Below are 26,661 nucleotides of genomic sequence, written 5' to 3' on the forward strand. Positions count from 1 at the left end.
CATTAGCCACTGAGCCACTACGGGAACTCCATACCCAGCTTCTTTTTTGCCATTCTTTCATCTGTTTCCTTACAATTTTACTTCAAAAAGGATTAGTAAAACATGATACTGTGTTTTCTCACTTGTAATGAGATAATGTTAGTAATGTATAGAAACATTATCTGCTAAAATGCTAGATTTAACTTGGTTGAATTATCCAAGTCTGACTTCCAACAGGAGATTGAAGTTTATGATCTTAATAAAGGCTTGTAAACCATAAGTTTAGGCATCATTGGTGGAGAAAGAAAAAAAGAAATTCTTCGTAATAGTTAAGGGTACTTTTTTTTTCTAGTGAAATATATACATATTTGTTGAATGTTTATCCCTTTTAACATGCAGTATATTTTTTTAGTTAATTATACTCGACCAGTGATCATATTGGGACCTATGAAAGACAGGATAAATGATGACTTGATCTCAGAGTTTCCTGACAAGTTTGGATCATGTGTTCCTCGTGAGTAATTAACCCACATTAAATATTTGTTCTTAACATTTTGTCATTGTGTATGGTCAAAGTAAACATTACCATTTTTTAAGGGTTTATTCTTAGTTACATTATCAGTTATTCCTCCACCCTCCATATTATTGTCTCTTTTCAGATTTAAATCGGTCTCTTTTGTGTTGAACTTTACCAAATGATGCTTTAAGTAGCAAATGGGTTTGTTGTGCTTTTTTAATGTTAAACACTTCCTCAAGTTCTTTTCTATTAAAGATACAACCAGACCAAAACGAGATTATGAGGTAGATGGAAGAGATTATCATTTTGTGACTTCAAGAGAGCAAATGGAAAAAGATATCCAAGAACATAAATTTATTGAAGCTGGCCAGTATAACAACCATCTCTATGGAACAAGTGTACAGTCTGTGCGAGAAGTAGCAGAAAAGGTAAGCAAGCATCAAAGTGATCCCAGAATACAGTTTCTAATCAGATACACCTTTGACAGTATGAAAGAATGAAGGGATAGAGACTTTTAATTCCTATTTTTGAAAAAATACAGATAAATGTTTCAACATTGATTACTTTAATCAATGTTATGAATTTATTCAACTAAATATTTACTTTTAGGTGGCTTAGAGAATGGTATACAAGATCAAGTAGATTAAGAAGATAAGCAAAGAAAATAAGAATAGAAATGATAACATGAATTTCTAAGAGGAGAGGTTATTATTTTGAGGTCCTGTGCATTCGCTAGAGATAGAGCTTGTGTTTAGCCCTAGCTTTCCAACATCTAGCCTAATAAAGAAGCTAGGATCAGCAGTCTACCAATAAAAATGAACCAGATGTTCAGGGTAAGTATAAGTTGCTCCTGGTACTGAGACTAGGCTAAAATTTCTCCTGAAAAGTCATTTAACAAAAGACAATGTGAAAAATACTCAGTAGCATTATAATAGCAACAGAAAAATTTTTTAAAGCAGTCTGATGATACATTCACATTGAGTTAAAGCAGCTTTATAATAAAACCAAAACAATGTACTCCAGATGTGCTGCTATGCCTAAGTCACTCTTTGGATCAAGAAAGTAAATATCAACATTACTTTATACTTTCAGAATTACAGTAGTTTAAAACTTAGTCATGAAATACCTATAGAACATATAGCAGTAATTCAACATCTCTGTTTCCCATCTATAAATGCTCCTTTTTTTTTATAAGAGGTTTAATTCTGACTAGTTTAAAAAAAAAAATTTAAATGAAAGTGTTCAATTGGCAAGAATTTGAGAAAATAGAAAATCTTACTAGATACTGTTAATGAAGATACACATTACTAAAACTTCATTTGAAAGCAGTTTGGCAGTACCCAATAAATGTACATAATCTTTGTGACACAGGAATTCTACTTCTTGTTATTTAAGTCAAGATTTACACATAAGGATCATGTATAATGATGTTCATAGTAGCGCTTTCTAGTAGTGAAAAATTGGACTCAGCAAAGAGGAGTGGATAATTAACTTATTTATTCATGCAGTGGTATACAGCAGCTAGAGTGAATAAACTAAATATTCACTAATTATGTGTATCCACCTTAGTCTCAAAATTCTAATGGTGAATGAATGAAGTTACAAAGGAAATATACAGGATGACACTACTTGTAACTTTAACATAAAACATCCAGTAGTTTATTGATGCATATTTCCCAAACATAAAAACCATGCAGGAGTATAAAATAAGCTACAAGGATATATAATACAGCACAGGGACTGTAATAACTATAAATAGAATATAACCTTTTAAAAAGTGTGAACAGCTTTCAGATATGGTGAAGCCAGGAGATCCTGGCCAGGAGGACATGGGATCTCATTGTTCTCCCAGCCCTTCAACCCTCCCCCAAAGCCCCTGAATAAAATGGATTGATCCAAATAAAATAAATAAAAAGTCTGAATCACTGTGTTGTATATATACCAGAAACACAAAATATTGTATCAATATCAACTGTGTATCAATTAACAAAAAATATTGCTGGATAAAGAAAACATGCATGGGAATGATACACATCTACTTCGGGAGTATATGTAGCCACTATCCAGTGGTTTTCTTTTTGAGAGGTGAGGGAAGGAAATTGTAGCTTTAGCTTTAGTTTTAATGTTCTACTTCTTTAAATTCTTAAAAAAAATTTTAAAAACACCCTCACCCTAACTGAGGGTAATATCCAAACTTCAGATTATTAATAAATAGAAAAGCAAACACCAAATCATAGCAAGCTATTTCTTGTGGAAACCTTGTGGAAAAGAAACTACCAGGAAATTCCACAAAGTAGAAATGTTGCAAATAATACTCTGATCACAATGCAGTAAAGCTGTAAATTATTAGGAAATTGAAAACAAAAAGGCCTGGCAAAGAGGAAAATTTTATTCATTTATTTATATCAACATACAGTTGATGTACAATATCATATGTTACAGGTGTACAGTATAGTGATTTACAATTTTTAAAGGTTATACTCCATTTATAGTTATAAAATGTTAGCTATAGTCCCTGTATTGTACAATATATTCTTTTTTTTTTTTTTTTTTTTTTTTTGTCTTTTTGCCATTCTTGAGCCGCTCCCGCGGCATATGGAGGTTCCCAGGGTAGGGGTCCAATCAGAGCTGTAGCCGCCGGCCTACGCCAGAGCCACAGCAACGCGGGATCCGAGCCGCATCTGCAACCTACACCACAGCTCACGGCAATGCCGGGTCGTTAACCCACTGAGCAAGGGCAGGGATCGAACCCGCAACCTCATGGCTCCTAGTCGGATTCGTTAACCACTGTGCCACGACAGGAACTCCAATTATTTTAGCTTATTTTATATGTAACAGTTGTACCTCTTTATCCCCATCCCTATATTGCCCTACTCCTCATCCCTCTCTCCACTGCTAACCACTAGTTTTTTTCTTCTGTGAGTCTGCCTCTGTTATATTCATTAGTTTGCTATACTTTTTAGATTCCATATATAAAGTGATGTCATACAGTATTTGTCTCTCTATGTCTGGCCTTTTCACTTAGCATAATACTCTCCAAGTCCATCTTTGTTGCTGCAGAGCAGGTAAAATTTTATGACAGAATACTGTTCCATTGTGTGTGTTGTGTGTGTGTGTGTATACATAACATATCTTTGTATTCATTCATCTGTTGATGGACACTTAGATTGCTTCCATATCTTGGCAATTGTAAGTAATGCTGCTATGAACATTGGGGTTCATGTATCTTTTTGAATTTAGCGTTTTTTGTTTTTTCAGATATACACACCCCAGGAGTGGAAATGTTGGGTCATATGATAGCTCTGTTTTTAGTTTTTGGAGAACCCCTCATACTGTTTTCCACAGTGACTGCACCAATTTACACTCCTACTAACAGTGTACAAGAGTTTCCTTTTCTCAAATCTTTGCCAGCATTTGTGCTCTTTTTGATAATAGCAATTCTGATAGGTGTGAGGTGATAACCTGATGATTAGTAATGTAGAGCAACTTTTCATGTGCCCATTTGGGCCATCTACATTTCCTTTCTGGAAAATGTCTACTCAGTTCTTCTGCCCACTTTTCAAACAGGTTGTTTATTTATTTGATGTTGAGTTGTGTGAGTTGTTTATATATGATGGACATTAACCACTTATCAGTCAATATCATTTGCAGATATTTTCTCCCATTCAGTCAGTAGTCTTTTATTTTGTTGATGGTTTCCCTTGCTGTACAAAAGCTTTTAAGTTTGATTAGGTCCCATTTGTTTATTTTTACATTTATTTCCTTTGCTTTAGGAGGCAGATCTAAAAAAATACTGCTACAACTTATATCAAAGGGTGTTCTGCTTATGTTTTCTCTAGGAATTTTATGGTTTCAAGTCTTACACTTAGGTCTTTCATCCATTTTGAGTTTATTTTTGTATATTGCGTTAGAGAATGTTATAATTTCATTCTTTTACATGTAGCTATCCAGTTTTCCTAGCATTGCTTAATGAAGAGACTGTGTTTTCTCCATTGTATAATATTGCCTCCTTTGTCATAGATTAATCAACCATAAGTAGGTGGGTTTATTTCTGGGCTCTGTATTCTATTCCATTGAATTATGTGTCTGTTTTTGTGTCAGTACCATATTGTTTTGATGTCTGTAGCTTTGTAGTATAATCTGAAGTGAGGAAGCATGATTCCTCCAGCTCTGTTCTTTCTCAGTATTGTTTAGCTATTTGGGATCTTTGGTCTTTCCATACAAATTTTAAAATTATTTATTCTACTTCTATGGAAAATGCCATTGGTAATTTGATAGGAATTGCATTGAATCTGTAAATAACCTTGAGTAGTATAGTCAATTTAGCAGTATTAATTCTTCCATCCTAAGAACACAGTGTTTCTTTCCATCTTTTTGTGTCAACTTCAGTTTCTTTCATCCCTGACCTACAGTTTTTTAACTATAAGTCTTTACCTCCTTAGGGAGGTTTATTCCTAGGTGTTTTATTTTTTTGATGCAGTGGTAAATGCGATTATTACCTTAATTTGTTTTTCTGATAGTTTATTGTTAGTGTATAGAGACACAGCACATTTCTGTATGTTAATTTTATACTCTGCAACTTTATCAGATTTATTGATGAACTTTAGTAACATTCTGGTAGCATCTTTAGGATTTTCTATGTATAGTATCATGTTATCTGCAAACAATGACAGTTTTACTCCTTCCTTCCCAATATGGATTCCTATTATTTTTCTTGTATTATTGCTGTGGCCAGGACTTCCAATACTGTGTTGAATAAAAGTGACAAGAATGGGGCATCCTTGGAGTTCCCATTGTGGCTCAGCAGTTAACGAATCTGACTGGCATCCATGAGGATGCAGGTTCGATCCCTGGCCGCGCTCAGTGGTTTAAGGATCCGGTGTTGCCATGAGCTGTGGTGTAGGTCGCAGATGTGGCTTGGATCCCGTGTTGCTGTGGCCCTGGCATAGGCTGGTGGCTACAGCTCCAATTGGACTCCTAACCTGGGAACCTGCATATGCTGCAGATGTGGCCCTGAAAAAGAGAGAAAGACAAAAAAAAAAAAAGAATAGGCGTCCTTGTCGTGTTATTGATCACAGAGAAAATGCGTTCAGCTTTTCACCATTGAATATGATGTTAGCTGTGAGTTTGCCATCATGGCTGTTATTGTGTTGAAGTATGTTCCCTCTTCCTGGAGAGTTGGTTTTTATTTTCTTTTGCTTTTTTTTTCTTTTCTGCTTTTTAGGGCCACACCTGAAGCATATGGAAATTCCCAGACTAGGGGTCCAATCAGAGCTACAGCTGCCAGCCTACACCACAGCCACAGCAATGCCAGGTCTGAGCCACATCTGCGGCCTACAGCAATGATGGATCCCTGGCCCACTGAGTGAGGCCAGGGATCAAATCTGCATCTTCATGATCCTAGTCAGGTTTGTTAACCACTGGGAACTCCCTGGAGAGTTTCTATCATGCATGAATGTTTGAATTTTGTCAAAAGCTTTTTCTTCATCTACTGAGTTGATAATATGGCTTTTATTCTTCAGTTGGTTAATGTGGTATATCACATTGATTTCTTTGAGGATATTGAAAAATCCTTGTATCCTTGGGATAAATCCCACTTGACCATAATGTATGGTCCTTTTAATATATTGTTGCATTTGGTTTGCTAATATTTTGCATGTGTGTTCATCCGTGATATTGGCCTATAATTTTCTCTTCTTATGATATCTTTGTCTGGTTTTAGTATCAGGGTAATGCTGACCACAAAGAATGAGTTCCGCATTCCTTCCTCTGCAATTTTTTGAGATAGTTTGGGAAGGTAGATGTTAACTCTTCTCCAAATATTTGGTAGAATTCACCTGTGAAGCCATCTGGTCCTGAACTTTTGTTTTTTGAGAGTTTTTTAATTACTGATTCAACTTCATTACTGGTAATTGGCCCACTCAAATTTTCTATTTCTTCCTGGATCAGTTTTGGGAGAATGTACCTTTCTGAGAATTTATCTATCTCTTTTAGGGTGTCCATTTTATTGGCATACAGTTGTTCATGGTAGTCTCTTATGATCCTTTGTATTTCTGTGGTGTTAGTTAAAACAGCTTTTTCATTTCTGATTTTTATTGATTTGGACTGTCTTTTTTAAGAATCCTAAAAGTTTATCAATTTTTTTATATCTTTTCAAAGAACTAGCTTTTAGTTTCATTGATCCTTTCTATAGTTTTTATAGTCTATATTTCATTTATTTTTCCTATTTATGATTTCGTTCCTTCTACTAACTTTGGGAATTTTTTTCTTTCTGTAGTTCCATTAGATGTAAGGTTAGGTTGTTTATATGAAATTTTTCTTTTTCCTGAGGTAAGCTCAATTTGCTAAAAACTTCCCTCTTAGAACTGCTCTTGCTGAGTCCTGTAGGTTTTGGATCATTGTGTTTTCATTTTCATTTGTCTCTAGGTATTTTTTTAATTTCCTCTTTGATTCCCTCAGTGATCCATTGGTTGTTTGGTAGCATATTGTTTAGCCTCCACATATTTGTGGTTTTTGAAGGGCTTTTGTTTTGTATTGTTTGTTTTGTTTTGTTTTGTTTTTGTAGTTATTTCTAGTCTCATAACATTGTAGTCAGAAAAGATACTTGAGGAGTTCCCGTCGTAGCGCAGTGGTTAACGAATCCGACTAGGAACCATGAGGTTGTGGGTTCGGTCCCTGCCCTTGCTCAGTGGGTTAACGATCCGGCGTTGCCGTGAGCTGTGGTGTAGGTTGCAGATGCGGCTCGGATCCCGCGTTGCTGTGGCTCTGGCGTAGGCCGGTGGCTACAGCTCCGATTGGACCCCTAGCCTGGGAACCTCCATATGCCGTGGGAGCGGCCCAAGAAATAGCAACAACAACAACAACAAAAAAGACCAAAAAAAAAAAGAAAAGATACTTGATATGATTTCAGTTTTCTTAAATTTTTCAAGGCTTGTTTTTTTGGCCTAGCATGTAATCAGTCCTAGAGAATAGACTGTTCCACGTGCACATGAAAAGAACGTATATTCTGCTGCTTTTGGAGTTTCTATATATATGTTAAATCCATCTACTCTGTTGCGTCATTTAAGGCCAGTGTTGGAGTTCCCATTGTGGTGCAGTGGTTAACGAATCCGACTAGGAACCTGAGGTTGCAGGTTCGTTCCCTGGCCTTGCTCAGTGGGTTAAGGATCCAGCATTGCTGTAGCTGTGGTATAGGCTGACGGCTACAGCTCCGATTAGACCCCTAGCCTGGGAACCTCCATATGCCACAGGTGCGGCCCTAGAAAAGACAAAAAGACCAAAAAGGGGGGGGGGGGCAGTGTTTCCTTACTGATTTTCTATCTGGATGATATACTCATTGATGTAAGTGGGGTGGTAATTCCACTACTGTTATCATGTTACTGTCAATTTCTCCTTTTGTGTTCTTAAAATTGGCCTTATATTTTTAGGTATTCCTATGTTGTGCATGTGTATTTATAGTTGTTTATCTTTTTCTTAGATTAATCCCTTGATCATTATGTAGTGCCCTTCTGTATCTCTTTTAACAGTCTTTATTAAAAGTCATTTTATCTAAAGTAGGTATTGCTGCTCTGGCTTTTGTTTTTTGTTGGTGTGGAATACCTTTTTCCTTCCTGTCGCTTTCAGTCTGTGTGTGTTTTTAGATCTGAAGTGAGTCTCTTGTATGCAGTGTATACACAGGTCTTGTTTTTTATCCATTCAGCCAGTCTGTGTCTTTGATTACAGTATTTATTCTCTTTACATTTAAGGTAATTATCAATATGTATGTTCTTATTGCCATTTGTTAATTGTTGGGGGGTGTAGGTTTTTTTGTTTTGTTTTTTGGGTTTTTTTCCCCTTCTTTTGTTCTCTTGTGAGTTATTGACTACCTTTAGTGTAATGTTTGGATTCTTTTTTCTTTTTGAGTGTACATGTATTATAGAGTTTTGGTTTGGATAACCGTGAGGTTTTTATATAGCAATCTATATGTATACATGATTGTTTTAACTTGCTGATCTCTTCATTTCAAATGCATTTTAAAGACCATTTATATTCTCTTCCCCTCCCAGTTATTGTTTTTGCTATCATATTTAACACCTAATTGTGGGGGGATTGTTTTCTTCTTTTTGTTGTTGTTTTTGGGGGGTTTTTTTGTTTGTTTGTTTGTTTTATTTTCTAATTGCTTTGTGTAATCTTTAAGTGCTTATTGTAGATGTAGATGATTTTACTACCTTTGTCTTTTAACCTTCCTACCACCTTTACTGTATGTTTGCCTCTCCCAGTTAGCATTTTCATTTTGTAGTTTTCTTGTTTCTAGTCTTGGCCTTTTCTTTCTCACCTGAAGAAGTTCCTTTTACATTTGTTGTAAAGCTGGTTTTATAGTGCTGAGCTCTTTTAGTGTTTGCTTCTCTGTAGGTCTTTTGATCTCTCCATCAAATCTGAACAAGAGCATTGCTGGGTATCTTTTGATCTCTCCATCAAATCTGAACAAGAGCATTGCTGGGTAGAGTGTTCTTGGTTATAGGTTTTTCTCTTTCATGACTTTAAATATATAGTTCCATTCCCTTTTGGCCTGCAAAACTTCTGCTGAATATTCAGCTAATAGATTTATGGGAGTTCCCTTGCATGTTATCTGTTGCTTTTCCCTTGCTACTTTTAATGTTTTCTCTTTAATTTTTGTCATTTTAATTACAGTGTTTCTTGTTGTGTTCTTCTTTGGGTTAATCCAGTTTGAGATTCGCTGCACTTTCTAGACTTGGGAACCATTTCTTTTCCCAGATTAGGAATGTTTTCAGCTATTATGTCTTCAGATATATTTTCAGCCCCTTTCTCTTGCTCTCATTCTTCTTGGACCTCTCGAATGCAAATATTAGTGCACTTGATGTTGTCCCAGAGGTCTTTTAAACTGTCCTCATTTCTTTTCATTCTTTTTCCTATTTGGCACAGTGATCTCCACTACTCTTGTCTTCCAGCTCACTGATCCATTCTCCTTTATCATTTCATCTACTATTAATTCCTTCCAGTGTATTTTTCACTTTAGTTATTGTATCTTTCATCTCTATTTGGTTGTTCTTTATATTTTCTAACTTTCCATTAAAAATTTCTAACTTCTGGATCTCCCACTGTGGCACAGTAATTTATTTATCTGAAGTTCCCATTGTGACTTAGTGGTAATGAGTACAACTGGTATCCATGAGGATGCAAATTCGATTCCTGGCCTCACTCAGTGGGTTAAGGATCCAGCATTGCCATGAGCTGTGGTGTAGGCCAGCAGCTGTAGCTCCGATTAGATCCCTAGCCTGGGAACGTCCATATGTTCCAGATGCAGCCCTAAAAAGCTGCAGCAATTCAAGTCACTGTGGAGGTGCAGTTCAATCCCCAGCCCAGCACCTTGGGTTAAAGGATCCAGCACTGCCACAGCTGTGGCATAGTTTGCAGATGTGGCTTAGATTCAGTTTCTGGCCCAGAAACTTCCATGTGTTACAGGTGTAACCCTAAAATTTTAAAAATTAAAAAATTTCTAACTTCTTGCTCTGTGCATCCCTTCTTCTCCTGAGTTCTTTAATCATCTTTTCAATCATTACACTGAATGCTTTCTTAGGTGGATTGGCTATCTCCACTTCACTTAATTCTTCTTCTGGAGTTTTACCTTGTTCCTTTGTCTAGAACATGTTTCTCTGCTGCCTCATTTTGTCTAATTTGCTCTTTGTATTTTTATTTATCTGGTAGGTTATTTATATCTCACAACCTTGGACAAGTGGTCTTCTGTAGGAGGTGTCCTGTGCATCCCAGCAGCACATTTCCTTCTCATCATCCAAGCTATATGCTCCACGGTTCACCCTATGAGGTCTATGTGTGTTCTTCTCTTCTGGCAGGCTGACTGCATGGACATTGTAATAGGCTTAGTTGGCCCCTAGCCCGGTTGCCAGGCCCTACCTTGTATGGAGGCTGCTGGCTGCTAGTTATCAGGGCCTGATCGTGTGGTGGCTGACTGCAGAACCCCAGGAGGTACCTACTGGCTCACCAGTGGACAGAGTTAGGGTCCAAAAGCCTCCTGGAGGGTGAAGCTAGATCCTGGGGTTAGTAGACCCAGGTCCTGGGGGTTGGGGTAAGACAGTTAGATGTGGGGTCTGGGGTATCTCACAGCTTGTGTTGGCCTCCTAGTGGGTAATGCCAGAGCTCATCTTGTCCAAGGGCAATGTCTAGCCTGCTATGGGCTAGCTGGGTCCACAGGCTGCAGGATTGTTGTTTTCTCATGTCTGATATTTGCCCACTGGTTGGTGAAGCTAGGTCATGGCCTTCTGGTTGGCAGGACCATGTCTAGAGGTGACTGTGGGCTCAGGAGGTCTTTAGGCAGTCTGTCTGCTGATGAGCGGGACTGTATCCTCACCCAGTTGTTTAGCCTGAGGCATTTCAGCACTGGCACCTATAGGATGTTGGGTGGGGCCACTATGATGACTGCCCACACCAGTGACCCTGCAGTAGAAAGCTCCCAAGTGTGGCTGCTACCAATCTCTTCCCGGGGTAATAATTAGCAGCTGCCACCACCTTCCTCTCCAGGAGACTGTCCAAGGTAGAGCGGCCTAGGCTCCTATCAAATCACTGCTATTTTCAAAATTGCATGTGAAATTTTATGTGTACCCTTTAACATTGAAGTCTTATTTTCCCCAGTCCAGTAGGTCTCACAAAATTTAGCTACACTGGCCTTCAGAACCAAATGCTTGGGGACTCCTCAGGGCAGGGTATCTCAGAACTCTCATCCCTGTGGGAGAACCTCTGCAATACAATTATTCTCAATTTATGGATTGCCCATTCAGGGGTGTGGGTCTTGATTATATCATGAGTCCACCCCTTCTACCTATCTCGTTGTGGTTCCTTTTTTATGTCTTTAGTTGTAGATCTTTTATGGTAGGTTCTGATCTTTTTCATAGATGGCTGTTCTGTAGATAGTTATGATTTTGGTGTGCTCATAAGAGGAGGTGAGCTCAGGGTCTTTCTGCTCTGCCATCTTGGCCTGTCTCTTTCCTAATTGTAAAGTCTAAAACCACCTTTTAATCTTTAATTGTGTGAAAGAAAATGCAAAATGGAATTAGACTTTCTTAAAAATAATAATGAAAACAGCACATATCAGAATCCAGGGGATGCATTTAAAATAGTGATCAAATGGAAATTCATAGCCTTAAGAACTTTTCCAAACAAAAAGTGAATGAGAATAAATAAACTAAATCCCTAGTGTAAAATGCTAGAAAAAGATAAAGAACATGATATAAATAAAAGCAGAAATTATGTGGTAAGAAGGAAGAAAATAATGAAAATTAAAGAAGACACAATAAAAACTAGTAAGAAAGAAAACAGGAAAACAATAGATGAAATCAATGAAACAAAGAACTTGTCCTTTAAGAAGTTCACAGGCATTGATAAACCTTTAAACAGACTGACCAGAAAAAAGGAGAGAAGCCACAAAGTACCAAAATATTTGTAGATTACAGAATCTACAAAATTTAAAGTGTGAAGTTAGAAACAACTTTATACCACCGAGTTCACCAATTAGATGAAAGGGATAAACTCCTTGAAAGAAATTAACTGCTTAAGCTCACTCAAGAAGAGATAGATAATTTAAAGAAATTGACTTGTATTTTAAAATCTTTCCACAAAGAAAACTCCAGGTTTTAATACCTATTTCCTACCATAAAGTTTAAAAGGAGAGAATATACTTCCCAGTTTATTCTGAGGCCAGCGTTACCTAGATTGCAAAGCTTGATGAAACATTACCAAAAAACTACAGACCAGTTTCTCTAATGAACATACATACAAGAATTTCTTTTCTTTTTTTTTTTTTTAATCTTAAGTAAAGGTGGGAACCGGGGGACTCAAGGTCTCAGGGACCAAGAGCACCGCCTTAAGAAACCACACTGCTTTTATTGTGTTTCTTTAGGATTATGTCAAGTGAGAAGGGGGTTGTAGGTGCAGGATATAGGTTTTTTTTAATTATTTTAATAGTCACTAGCTGGTTGCTGATTAAGCTTTTATTCTGACCTTTAGGCATTTAACAGTCATTAGCATTTGAGGAAGCTTGGCGTCAGCTATCTATGCATAGTATCTAGAGAATCACCATTGTGCTTCTGCAGACAGCATGCCTATCTGCAGCAACCCGGCAGCGTGCCTAGGTTTGCACCTCGGTTCTTCTTGGCTAATGTATATCCAGCTAACGACCCCTCATAAACCCCTTGGGGCTATGGGGCTCCTCTTTTATTCTTAAGAGAACGTATCATGCTGTGCAAACGGCGTGCCAATCTGCACAGGTCTGGCGTGCCTAGACCAACACACTAAGTCCTCATTCAGCTGACCCTATGAATAACTTATGCCTTTAGGTCTTTGTTCTTAAGCTTAAGTCATCACTGTCACTGTGACTGTTTTTCAAGCGGGAAGATGGGGTAAAGTAAAGCAGGACAAGATAGAGTTTTCAGCAAAGAGGCTAAGAAAATATTGTAGAAACATGTCTCCCATCTCCCCCTTTTTGTTTTTGCAGGAGGACAAAAGTAGATCTTGTAACTTCTTTCCTCATTACTTCTTGGATTGTTCGCTTTGTGCATCTATAGACTAAATAGAAAATTATTAAGAATCCTAGAAATGCAATTAATCATCAGATTATTCCTCCACCAAAATCTTTCAAAATCTTTAAACCATTTTGAAGGATTAGTTATTTTTAAATCTTTTAGAATAATATCTAATACCTCTTTATGAGGTATATTTTGTAGAGAGGCCTTTTGAATACTCAGGACTCTAGTCTGCAGTTTTTATATATCCAGAGTCAACTTAACCAAGTGACCTCATAAATGTCTCTTAATTTGTTTCCATGATGTTACACTAGAATTATACTCATAGGGAGTAATACAATAAGAAGTAAAAGATTAGTTGATTTTCCTTTTTGACTTTTTATAAGTATAATTTCCATCCCAGGTTTGAGTATTTTTAAAGTTAAGAGTAATCTTCCACAAGTCAGTTTGAGACTTGCTATTATCAAATTGAGGATAGGGAGGCACAAGGCCTGAATCTTTCCAACATATGGGGCTTTTGGCTTTAATTATTATTTTTTGTTGGTCTGATTGGCTGGAGAGTAATTCATTAACAGAACACAGAGGTTGATGGCCCATACAGACAGGAATCGGCTTCCCCTTAGGGGACCAATCCCATACAGTTCCATAGGAACCATTAAGCAGTATGACCCCCTCCATTGCCCTGCATATATTCCAATGAATTTGATTTTTCATTCTCTTGAAGTTATCTATCCTTTTTAAGAGACCTAAAGTCCTGTCAGGCATCCCCATATTAACTGGTTTTACCTGACGGTAAGCGAAACTCCAGCCTGTAACTAAATGTAAATCTTCACTAGTGGGCATATTTAAATTTCCTGAAAGCCACATTTGAGGTTCAGGACTTATAAATATAAATTTTCTTTAAATTTTTAAATTTCTTTAAATTTTCTTTTCCAATACAAATCAGCCAATTTTTAAACTTTAAAATTTGATTAAAAGGTATCCCTTCTTTTTTTTAAAATAGGGCAGTTTGTCATCCTCCAGCCCAGGGACCCAGGAGAAATCATTAATAGATAAATATATGCACTGGAGCCTCACCCCATTCCACAGGTCTCAATAAATGAAGACTGGGGACATAGGCCCAATAGGTATGATTAGTTTCTCTCAATGCTGCTAAGGGAATACTCACTGCAATAGAAACCAAAGTAAAGACAGCTAGGACCATATTTGGAGTGAGAGGCTTTCCTTCTCTTCTTAGTAGATTTTTGGCTTCTTGAGTTAGATGTTTGATCTGACCCCAAGTGGGAAGATGAGCCCTTCGGGTTTGTGGCAGCGACACACGAGTTGTTGTCACAGACATCGTTGCTATATCCGTGGTGGGCAGCTCTGGATCCCAAATCATGAATCTGGGTCTCTTCAGTATGTTCTCGTCCATCATCCTTCTTCTGGGGTCTGGAGTCAAGGGATGCTTCACTGGCTCATTCATGATACGGTTTGATTCTTCTTGATGGAATCCAAATAGGTTGTAATCCATGACCCGGTGAAATACAAGCATATCCCCTACCCCATGTAGTAAGGTTTCCCAGGGACCAGACGTTTGTTAATGGATCCTGCCACCAAATCAAGGGCTGTTCAGCCTGAGGAAAGTTAATTTTATTTCATTTTGTATTAAAATGTTTTTCTGCAGCCGTTTTTTCGTCAGAGGCCAAATTTTAAAAATTTAAAGTGAATAAGATTTTATTTAAAAGTGTTTGTTGTGATTTAACTATTTCCATACAGAATTTCTAAATAAAAATTTTACAAATTTGATCTAACAGTATAGAAACACTATATCATGACCATAACATATAGTTTATCCAGTGAATGCAAGGTAAATTTAAACATGAGAAGAGCAGTCAGTGTAAGTTACAATATTAAACTAAAAAAGGAGACCCATGTGATTATCTACATAGTTTAGAAGAAGCATTTGACAAAATCCAGCATCCGTCCCTGAGGAAAACTCTCCACAGACTAGTAATAGGAAAGAATTTGCTCAAACTGAAAAATAACATTCCAAAAACACTACAGCTGTCATCATACTTAATGATAACCCAGTGGTTCTCCCTAAAATCAGAAACATTTCAAGGATATCCACTCTCACCACTTGTTTTCATCATTATACTAGAGGTTCTACCCAGTGCAGTAAGGCAAGAAAAAGAAATAAAAGTCATCCAGATTGGAAAGGAAGAAGTAAAATTGCCTTTATCTGCAAGCAACATGATTGTCTGCATAAAAAATCTGATACACGCTACCAAAAAAAAAGTACTACTAGAACAAATAAGTTTAGCAAAATGTAAGGCTACAGTACTGATCTATATACAAAAATCAGTTGTATTTCTATATACTAGACCAATCATAAAATGAAATTTTGAGAAGTTCCCATTGTGGCTCAGCAGTAACGAACCCGACTAGCATCCATGAGGATATGGTTTTGATCCCTAGCCTTACTCTGTGGATTAAGGGTCTGGCATTGCCATGAGCAGCATCCAATTCAGCCTCGAGCCTAGTAACTTCCATATGCTGTGGATGTGGCCCTAAAAAGACAATAAATAAATAAATAAGTAGAAATTTTGAAAAATATTAGCATTAAAAATATTAAATACTTAGAGATAAATCTGACCAAAAGAATTGCAGACCAGTACACAGATTACTGAGAGAGTCAAAGAAGATCTAGATAAATGAAGTGATATACTATGTTTATGGATTAGAAGGCTCAATATTGTTTATATATCAGTTTTCTCCACTTAAGCTGTAGGCACCTTACAACCTCAATCAAGAGTCCCAGCATATCTTTCTGTGGAAATTGACATGCTAATAATACTAATGTTCATATGGAAATGCAAAGGATCTAGAGTAGCCAAAATAACCTCAAAAAAGAAAAAAAGCTGAAGTGCTCACACTACTTGATTTTGAGATTTTTTAAAATATAGTAATCCAGTCAGTATGGGAGTTCCCTTTGTGGCTTAGCGGTAACGAACCTGACAAGCATCCATGAGGATGCAGGTTCTATCCCTGGCCTTGTTCAGTGGGTTAAGGATCTGGCAATGCCGCAAGCTGCGACGTGAATCGCAGATGTGGCTCAGATCCAGTGCTGCTTTGTCTGTGGTGTAGGCCACAGCTACAGCTCCAGTTCAGCCCCCAGCCTGGGAAGCTCCATATGCCACAGGTGCGGCCATAAAAATATTTCTTTAAAAAGGAAATTAACTCAAAATAGATCCTAAATGTGAATACTGAAACTTATAAGCCTAAAGAAGAAACCATAGGAAAAAATCTTCATGACTTTGGGTTTGGCAAAGATTTCTAAGATAATATACCAAAAGCACAATCCATAAAAGAAAAATAAATAGACAAATTAAATTAGACTTCATCAAAATGAAAACTTTTACTCTTGGGTGGGGGGGAAACACTGTTAAGAGAATAAAAAGACAAGCCATAAATTAGAAGAAAATATTTTCAAAACCTGTATTTCCCAAAAGACTATATCCAGAATATATAAAGAATTCTCTCCTCACAATAATAAAGACAACTCAATTTTAAAATGGACAAAGGTTTAAATGGCCAGTAAGCACATGTAAATATATTCCAGCACAGTCATTAGATAAACGCAGATTAAAACCATGATGAGGAGCCACTATATACCCATTGGAATGGCTAGTTTTTAAAATGACCTTTACCAAGTTTTGATAGGAGTAAAGAAAGCTTATGTCCGTACAAAGACTTGTGCATGAATATTCATAACATCTCTTTATAATGGGCAAATACTGGGGGTGAAAATCCAAATGTGCCTCAACTGGTGAATGGATGAATAAATTATGGCATGTTCTTGTAACAATAATACTCAGCAATAAAAAGTAGTACACTATTGGTATACATAACAACATGGATAAATCCAAAAGCAGTTAGGCTGAGTAAAGGAAGCCAGGTAATAAAGGACTTCATAAAGAATAATTTAACTCCTATAAAGTTTTAGAAATTTCAAACTAAGCTACAGTAATAAAAAACAGACTAGTGGTTGCTTGGAGATGGAAAGGAAAGGTTACAAAGAGGCATGAAACTTGGGGGTGGTTAATATATTTATTGTTTTGATCATGGTGATGATTTCAAGGTGTATGCACGTGTTAAAACTTAACGAATTGTATACTTTAAATGCCTACAGTTTATTGTGTGTCAGCTGTGCCTTAATTGAGCCCTTTTTTTTCTTTTTTTTTTTTTTTGGCTTTTTCAGGAAGCACCCACAGCATATGGAAGTTCTCAGGCTAGGGGTCAAATCAGAGCTGTAGCTGCCGGCCTACACCACAGCCACAGGCACAGCTACAGCAATGCCAGATCCAAGCTGCATCTGCAGCCATAGCTCAAAGCAACACCGGATCCTTTACCCCACTGAGCGAGGCCAGGGATCAAACCTGTGTCCTCATGGGATACTAGTTGGGTTCATTTCTGCTGAACCACAGTGGGAACTTGGACCCTTTTTTTTGTAACTGACAGTCCTCCTAGTGCTTTGGGGGAGAACAGAACTTTATATGCTTTCTGAACTACTTAAATTTTTTGTGGCTTGCATATATTCCTTATAATAAAAATAATTAACAAAAAAGACTTTTTAAGAAATTAAGGTAGAAAAACAAATCTAAAAAGAAATAACAGGAGTTCCCACTGTGGTTCAGTGGGTTGAGAATCCGACTGCAGTAGCTCAGGTTGCTGTGAAGGCATGGGTTCCATCCACAGCCCAGTGCACTGGGTTAAAGGATCCACCATTGCTACAGCTACAGCATAGGTCACAACTGCAGCTTGGGTTCAGTCCCTAGCCCAGGAAACTTTCATTTGCTGCAGGTATGGTCATAAAAAAATTTTTTTTAATAAAATATTAAAAAATGAAATAACGCAATAGACAAACTACTAGCTAACCTGAACATTTTTAAGGGAAAATCACAAATAACAGGCACAAGTAATGACAGTAAGACATAACAATTGAAATATTATGAAATCTTAAAAGACTACATTGCCTATCTTTTATAAATAAAATTAAAAACTTGGTTGAGATGGATAATTTCCTGGAAAAAAACAGTTTACCAAAATTGACCTATTAGAGATGGAAAGTTTTCTATAGGAAAAAGAAATCTTTAGAAGAAATATGGCAGGTTATCAGGGAACTATCCCACAAAAAACATCAGGTCTAGATGACTTTATGAGGGAATTCTATCAAATCTTAAAGGGTTATTTAGATTATTCTTAAGCTCTATAAATACTGTTTGAGAACATTATTTTTATGAAGCAAGTCTGATATTGATATCTAAACCTGATGAAGACTGAAAATTATAGACCAATATCACTGATAAATATTGATACAGAAGCGGTTTGTCACTACTGTGGCTCAGGTCACTGCTTGGTGTAGGTTAGATCCCCTGGCCCAGGACTTCCACATGCTGCAAACGCAGCCAAAAAAGAAAAAGGGGGGGTTAAGTACTTTAATAAACAGAATCCAATACCACATTGCAAAAATAATGTGCATGACCAAATGGGATTAAAGGAATTTAAAATCAGCTGATATTAGGAAATCCAATAATGTAATCTAGCACATCAACAGATCCAAAAAGAAAAATCATACATTCTCATAGATGCCTGAAAAGCTTTTGCTAACATTCGGTGCCTTCTTGGGGTTTGGGAGGGGAATCAAAAATAGATCGTTGTCATTTTTTTTGAAGATAAAAAGAGATTGAGATGAATAGATGAATATTCTTCATTTTAAATCCTTAATGTGGAGTTCCCATTGTGGCTCAGCAGTAATGAACCCGACTAGTATCCATGAGGATGTGGCTGTGGTATAGGCTGGCACCTGCAGTTCCTTTTGACCCCTAGCCTGGGAACTTCCATATGCTGCAGGTATAGCCCTAGAAACCAAAAAAAGGAAAAAAAGAAAAAAATCCTTAATGTGAGAAACATTGAAGCAGTTGCATTATGGTGAGGAGCAAGGCAAGCATGTTTTGCGCTTATCTCTATTACTACTCAAAAGTATTAGTCAAAGCTTGTAGACAATAGAAATCAATTAGAGGTATTAGAATTGGAAAAGAAGTAAACTCTCTTTTTTTCAGATAATACAGTATACCTGGAAACCATACAAAATCTATCATAAAATTTATTTTGTAAAATATAAGTTCATTAAAAAATTAGACATAAAATGAAAGCTAAAGTATAGTATTATTATAATATCACTATGCAGAGATTAATAGCTTTCATTTACATGAACAGTAATCAGAAGATAATGATAAAGAAAACCCCATTTATAAGAAATAGAAGATAAAATATTTAGTAAACTTAATAAGAAATATGCAGACTTAGGGAGTTCCCATCTTGGCACAGTGGAAACGAATCCAACTAGGAACCATGAGGTTGCAGGTTTAATCCCTGACCTTGCTTGGTACGTTAAGGATCCGGCATTGCCTTGAGCTGTGATGTAGGTTGCAAATGTAGCTCAGATCTGGCATTGCTGTGACTGTGCCGTATGCCAGCAGCAACAGCTCTGATTCAACCTCTAGCCTGGGAAACGCCATATGCCGCAGGTGCGGCCCTAAAAAGACAAAAGACAAAAAAAGAAAAAATATGCAGACTTATCCTGAGGAAATCTGTAAAACACTCCTAAAGTACAGATTATTAGAGCTGAACAAATGGAAAGGCATCTCTTGTTCTTAGCTATAACAGTTTAACATTGTACAGTTGCTAGCTCTGTCTAAGCTGATTTATCTATGAATACAATCCTGATAAAAATAACTACCAATTTTTTTATGGGGTTGGACAAACAGAATTGAAGTTCATGTGTGAAGCCAGGGCAACACAAAAAGAAAAGCTACAAGAGATTCTAGCAGTACCAAATATTAAAGAATACTATAAAGTGTCTTAATTAAAACAGTGTGCTGAGAGTTCCCATCGTGGCTCAGTTGGTTAAGAACCCAACTAGTATCCATGAGGATGTGAGTTCATTCCCTGGCCTCACTCAGTGGGTTAAGGATCCAGCATTGCCATAGGCTGTGATGTAGATTGCAGATGCTGCTCAGATCCTGCATTGCTGTGGTTGTGATGTAGGCTGGCAGCTGCAGCTCCGATTCCACCCCAGCCTGGGAACTTCCTTATACCTTAGGTGCAGCCTAAAAAGAAAAAATAAAACAGTGTGCTACTGGCCCATGAATAGGACAGACAGAGCAGTAGAAATAGAAAAGAGAATCTAGGAAAGACCCAAATACATATGAAAATATATGATAAAGGTGCAATCTCAAATCACTGGAGCTTTTAATGGGCTTTTGGGGAGTTTCTGTTGTGGCTCAGCAGGTTACAAATCTGATTAGTACCCATGAGGATACGGGTTTGATCCCCAGCCTTGCTCAGTGGGTTAAGGTTCCGACGTTGCTGTGAGCTGTGATGTAGGTCATAGACACAGCTCAGATCCCCGGTGGCTGTGGCTGGCTCTGATTCGACCCCTAGCCTGGCAACTTCCGTGTGCCACAGGTGCAACCCTGAAAATCAAGGGGGGGAGGCATTTTAATAAATACAGCTGGAACAACTGGGCAAAGAGAAATTAGAGCCATACTTCACACCATACACAAAAATTGATTCTAATACAATTGAAAGAAGAAAATATAACCCAGACATAGGGAAGGTTTTTTAACTTCGAGTCAAAATTCAGGTAAAATAAAAGATAATTTTGAGCACATGAAAATAAAAAGATTTTTGCTTGGCAAAAAAAAAAAACTTCCAAAAACTGTTAGAAAACATGATTACCAATGTCAAAGAACAACAGAAAAAAATTGCAAGCAAAGGGCTGATGTTTCCAAAATATTTAAACTCAACAATTGATGGAATAGAGACTAAGAATCTAATAGAATATAGACAAAAGATGTAAATACGGAGTTCCCATCATGGGTCAGCGGAAATGAGTCTGAGTAGTATCTGTGAGGACACAGGTTCAATCCCTGGCCTCACTCAGTGGGTTATGGATAGGGTCTTGCCGTGAGCTGTGTTGTAGGTCGCAGATGCTGTGGATGTGGTACCGAGGCCAGCGGCTACAGTTCCGATTGGACCCCTAGCCTGGGAACCTCCATATGCTGCTAGGTGCAGCCCTAAAAAGACAAAATATATATATACATACATACACAGTTTACACCAAAATAAGATGTAAAAATGATAAATCAGAAACTAATGAGATCAATTACCTGCAGAGGGAGGAGTGGAAAGGATGGGAAATTAGGATTGAGGTAGAAGGGATGACACTTCTCCAACTACTTTTTTGTATAATTTTGACTTAGAACTATGTTAACATTTTGTATATTCAAAAAAACAAAAAGGGAAGATGTAAGAAAAGCAAGATGATATACAAACTAAATTAGTCTAACTGTATTTCAAATCATTATTTTCAAATTAATTTTCCAATAACTGCATTGAAGAGGGAAAGAGAGCAGAGAAGTCTTAATCCCAAGAATCCTTGAAGACAGGGAAAACTTGTGAACAGATATTGAACTCTGATTGGTAGGTTTGTTTTTCAGAGTGCTGAAGGCTAACAGGTCTGAAACTATATTTTAGAGTTGAGCAACTACACTGATGTATTGACAATTAGTGGGAGCTAGGTTTCTGTCAAAGAAGGGGTTTTACAAGTACGGAAACAAAGAGTCAATTCTGTGATAATTGGATCGGAATTAGAGATATGAATATAAACCCATGCAACTTGATATAGATAGATACAGAAATAGAGTGTGTACACATTCTCTTGCTCTGTCCATGGAGAAGGCCTAAAAATGATGCCTCTTCGGTAAATAATGAGAATATCCAATGTCTAGATCTTGACTTCTATATACCATCCTCCATTAAAAAGATCCAGAGTAATGACTGATTCCACTGGGAAAGTATAAAATGAGCCTAGAACGTTTTGCTATGCCAGAAAATTAAGGAAGTGCTTAAAGAATGAAATGAATATGTCAAAAAGATATCAAAGCCAACCCCATAGGGCGCCCCCCCCCCCCAGTGACCATGCCTGGGGATAATTTGAATATTAAAATAAATGATGATAATTGATTATAACATAGAGAATAAGAACCAACAGTCCATAAGGGTATAAATAAATACATGAATAAATAAATGGATAGAAAACTTGCCTTACATTATTAGAATGTGTAGTAATTAAAAAGAATGATGGAATTAGAAAATCTCTTGAGAATCACTGTTACAGTAATTGTTTCAGGCAAGAATCACTATATGGTAAAATTAATGAGTAAATAATATGAGAAAATTAGTAGTTACATAGTTTCAACATATCCATCCCCAAATACTTATCAGTTATAAGAGGGAAATAATATTACAGTGTTGAAATCTGACAAAGCCTTTAACAAGTAATCAAAATTAACATTACCAGTAAAGGGAAAAATAGACATCATACGCTTCCACATACAATGGACCGAGAAGGATAGAACATCACTTCTGTGGTATTCCTACCAAAAATGTATATCCTACCATCTTGATGGGAAACATCAGGTAAACCCAGGTTAAAGCATATTCTTTGCAAAAAATGTTCCATGCTTTTCAGAAGTACCAAGATCATGAAAGACAAAGACTAAAGTAATGTGCTAGATTGACGGAAATGAAAGAGATATCACAACTAAATGTAATGTGTGATCCTGAATTGGATCCTGGAACAAGAAATTTTTTTTTTTCTCTTTGGCAGTAAAGGATAGTAGATGGCCAACTGAAATTATACTGTGGTTATCTAAAAGGTGCTCTTTGTTTTTAAGAAATAAGAGGTATTACATCTGCAGTTTACTGTTAAATTGTTGTGTACTTATAGAGAGAGGGGGATAAAATAAAGCAAAGATAAAATATTAAATTTATTTCTCTGTCATGATACAGCCCAGAATTGGGCAGGTGATACAGGGTGGTTAAGCTTCCAGTGTAAACATTTTTTAAATTTCTTAAGCAATCAGGTAAAATAGTAATATCTGATAAAAGAAAATGGTGGGTACATGTGTATCCATTATTTTATTTACTTTTCTGTATGTTTGAAGTATTCATAAATTTATTTTGAATATTCCTGCTAACTTTTTTTTTTTTTTTTTTTTTGTCTTTTTGCTATTTCTTGGGCCGCTCCCGCGGCATATGGAGGCTCCCAGGCTAGGGGTCGAATCGAAGCTGTAGCCACCAGCCTATGCCAGAGCCACAGCAATGCTGGATCCGAGCCGAGTCTGCAACCTACACTGCAGCTCACGGCAACGCCGTATCGTTAACCCACTGAGTAAGGGCAGGGATTGAACCCGCAACCTCATGGTTCCTAGTCGGATTCATTAACCACTGCGCCACGACAGGAACTCCACCTGCTAACTTTAAATTATCATTCCGTGAAGTGGATTCAAGCCCTTTAGATTACAAGATGCATTATGGAGGCATATCTGATTTTAAGTGTTATAATGAAATATTTGATTAAATTAGAAATACCACCCGATTTAACATTGAAATGCTCATCTTTATTAAAAATCTAAATGGCCTTTGGAAGTGAATTTAAGCATGTCAAGAAAGTATCTTAAATTCAGAACCGGGGTTCCTAAATGCTCCAATTTGTGATAAAGTCTTTGCTGATCCCCAATAAAATGAAAAATAGGAAAAGTAATATTGAGGTTTTACAAATTTAAGTTTATTTAATTTTCACTTGTAAAGATTCTCCTTTACCTTAGGCTTTTACCTTTTTGTTTGATCATACATTCTTTTATGAAATGATGGCTATGGTAAAATAGTAGCTTAGGGTATTTTTTTAGTGCCCTTTCTCAGCAAAATAAAAGACAGGAAGCCCATATTGCTTGCCATTTTGAAAGGTTACTGATCTACGAAAGCTGGGAATACGGGGACTCTATTTTCATTCCTTTTTAAATGTAATGTTTGAGAATGGTAAAATAATTATCTATAGTCATCATTCATTGTCTTCATAGTAGAAATGACAGGTTTGCTTAAACAAGATCCAAATATATATCATATTTCAGATTTTGTACTTGTAGGAAATGTACTGTTGATAAAATGGAAAATACTTGGTTCACTTGTTTTTCTTCTCTATTCCCTCTGTTTTAGGGCAAACATTGTATCCTTGATGTGTCTGGAAATGCCATAAAGAGATTACAGATTGCACAACTTTACCCAATCTCCATTTTTATTAAACCCAAATCCATGGAAAATATCATGTAAGTGTAAATACCTAAGGCACAACCTCACATCTATCACTTATTAGATTGGGTAATTTACTTGCCCTTCTTACATCTCAATTCTTTTATCTATAAAATGGAGATAATAGTATGCCCTCCTCAGAGGGTTGTTGTGAGGATTAAATAAGCACTCTTGATATTAACTATCATAATCATCTACATTAATATACTGAAGTTTAAGGTATTTTAAGTTTAAATTTAAGTTTAAATAGTCACATGTGTCTAGTACCTACTTAGCTGGGAAATGCAGCTCTGGGTAACCATCAAGAGAATAAAATAACATATAACTACTTACCTAAGAGAGGACAAAAAGTAAAATTTAAATATAAAAAGAAGAGAGGAGTGAGCAAATATAAACATAGTACAAGTGAGGCAAAGAGGATACAGATATTAAGAGTATAAATTAACCAAGCGTTTTCATTAATTAAATACTAGAGTAAATGGTCCACTTAAAAGACAAAAATTATCAGAATAGAGGAATAAAAAATAGTATATGTTGCATTTGTAGAAAAGAAAAAAAATCTTTACCTTCTACTGTTCTAGGTTTTCAGCTGGCCCTCTATAACCAAAGAGAGATTAATGAGAAAAGCATGCAAATTTATTTGTTATGTGTGACATAGGACCTTTCACAGGAAACGAAGACCCACAGAAATGGTTTAAACTTTAACATTTTTATACGAGGTTAGATAAAGAGTAGAGAGTGATTGGAAAATATGATAGGATCAGAGAATATGACCTGAAAGTAGTAAACTAGTGGAAACTAGTCCTATTCTTTCAAATTCCTCTCAACTTCCCTGCATCTTCAGAGATAAGGATGCTTCTTTTCTTCAGGTATAGAGAGATTACCTCTCACATGAGGATCTTTTTGACCTGCTTTCATAAGACACATCTTAAATAGAAATATCTATGGAAATCCAAAAGGGAATAGAAAAAAGACATATACAATGCAAACATAAAATCAGATTGGGCTGGTTTATATTACTTTCAAAGTATACTTTAAGGTAAGAAGTATTACTAGATGTGAGTTCTTCTTGTGGCTCAACAGGTTAAGAACCTCACTAGTAGCCATGAGGATGCAGGTTCGATCCCTGGCCTCGCTCAATGGGTTAAGGATCTGGCATTGCCATGAGCTGCGGTGTAGGTCTCAGACGAGGCTTGGATCCCGCGTTGCTATGGCTGTGGGTGTAGGCTGGCAGCTGAAGCTCTGATTCAACTCCTCACCTGGAAACTTCTATATGCTGCAGGGACAGCCCTAAAAAGAAGAAGTATTACTAGAGGTAAAGAGGGATATTCATAAAAGTAAAAGGTTCACTCCATCAAGAAGATATATTTATATGTTTGTTTTGCCCTTTTAGTAGCAGAGTCTCAGAATATCTGAAACACAAATTAACAACTATACATGAAAAATAATAATTCCATAGTCATAGTGGGTGAACTTAACAAATCACCCACAAAATAATAGAATGAGAAAAACAGAGAAAAAAATCACTAAGGATATAAAGCAACAAATTAGAAGGTTTACCTAACTGATGTGTGTAGACCATTGCATTCAACATCTATAAAATTTACAACTTGATTTCAAGTATACTTAATTACCAAAACTAATTATATGCTAAGCCATAGATTTCAAATTATTAAAAACTAATATTCCATGATGAGAATGAAATTAAAGTAGAAATAAATAATTAAAATATCACTAGAAAATCCTCAAATATTTGGAAATTCTGAATGGGTCAAAGAAGAAATCACATAAGTTCATAAATGTTTTGAACTCAATAAAATTGTCAAGTAAATAAATTTGGCAGATGTAGTAGCCTGGAAAAACAAATATATGATAGAAAAGATTAACAAAATCAAAAAAATTTTTTGGAAATAATATAAATCATTAAAAAGAAAGATCAAGGAAAGAAAATTAAAGCATGAATAATATCAGGAATGAATACAGGAATATCACTACACAGCCAGTAGACATTAGAGATGTTAACACAGGAGTTCCTATTGTGCCTCAGTGGGTTAGTGAGGATGCAGGTTCAGTCCTTGCCCTTGCTCAGCGGTGTTGCCGTGAGCTGTGGTGTATGTCACATACATGGCTTGGATCCTGCGTTGCTGTGACCACAGTGTAGGCCGGCAGCTGCAGCTCTAATTCAGCCCCTAGCCTGGGAACTTCCATACGCTGCAGGTGTGACCCTAAAAAAAAAAGAGAGAGAGGAGGAGGGAGGAAGGGAGGGAAAAACTCGATACCTAAAAATGTATTTGCTCTCTGATCCCAAATTTAATTGTTGCTTATAGAAATCCTCTTCGAGGATAGGTTAGTGACTGAAGTGAACACACCCAGATTCTGAGGCACTTGTGTAATGTTCTGTATCTCGACCTTACATACCAGGTATACAGGTTA

General features: G+C 36.7%; 1 protein-coding gene across 50 annotated transcripts in view; it reads left to right on the forward strand.

Annotated features, from left to right (window-relative positions):
- DLG1 (discs large MAGUK scaffold protein 1) overlaps positions 1-26,661 on the forward strand; it is a 264,467-nt gene that overhangs the window by 230,886 nt on the left and 6,920 nt on the right. For 49 of the 50 annotated variants that reach the window (XR_014824577.1, XR_014824579.1, XR_014824580.1 and 46 more), the window contains 3 exons: positions 392-493; positions 752-924; positions 24,136-24,245. Coding sequence is in view for 46 of the 50 variants with exons in the window: in XM_021070093.2 (XP_020925752.1) it covers positions 392-493; positions 752-924; positions 24,136-24,245 (385 nt within the window). In the remaining 4 variants the exon portion in view is untranslated. Of the gene's footprint in view, positions 1-391; positions 494-751; positions 925-24,135; positions 24,246-26,661 lie in introns of those variants that run through there. The other variant, XR_014824578.1, reaches the window with a different exon arrangement.

This window comes from Sus scrofa, chromosome 13 (genome assembly GCF_054392235.1).
Source record: "Sus scrofa isolate SSC_HxYL_T2T_F1_AM1 chromosome 13, Sscrofa_HxYL_maternal_Yorkshire_Landrace_v2.0, whole genome shotgun sequence".
NCBI classification, from domain to species: Eukaryota; Metazoa; Chordata; class Mammalia; order Artiodactyla; family Suidae; genus Sus; species Sus scrofa.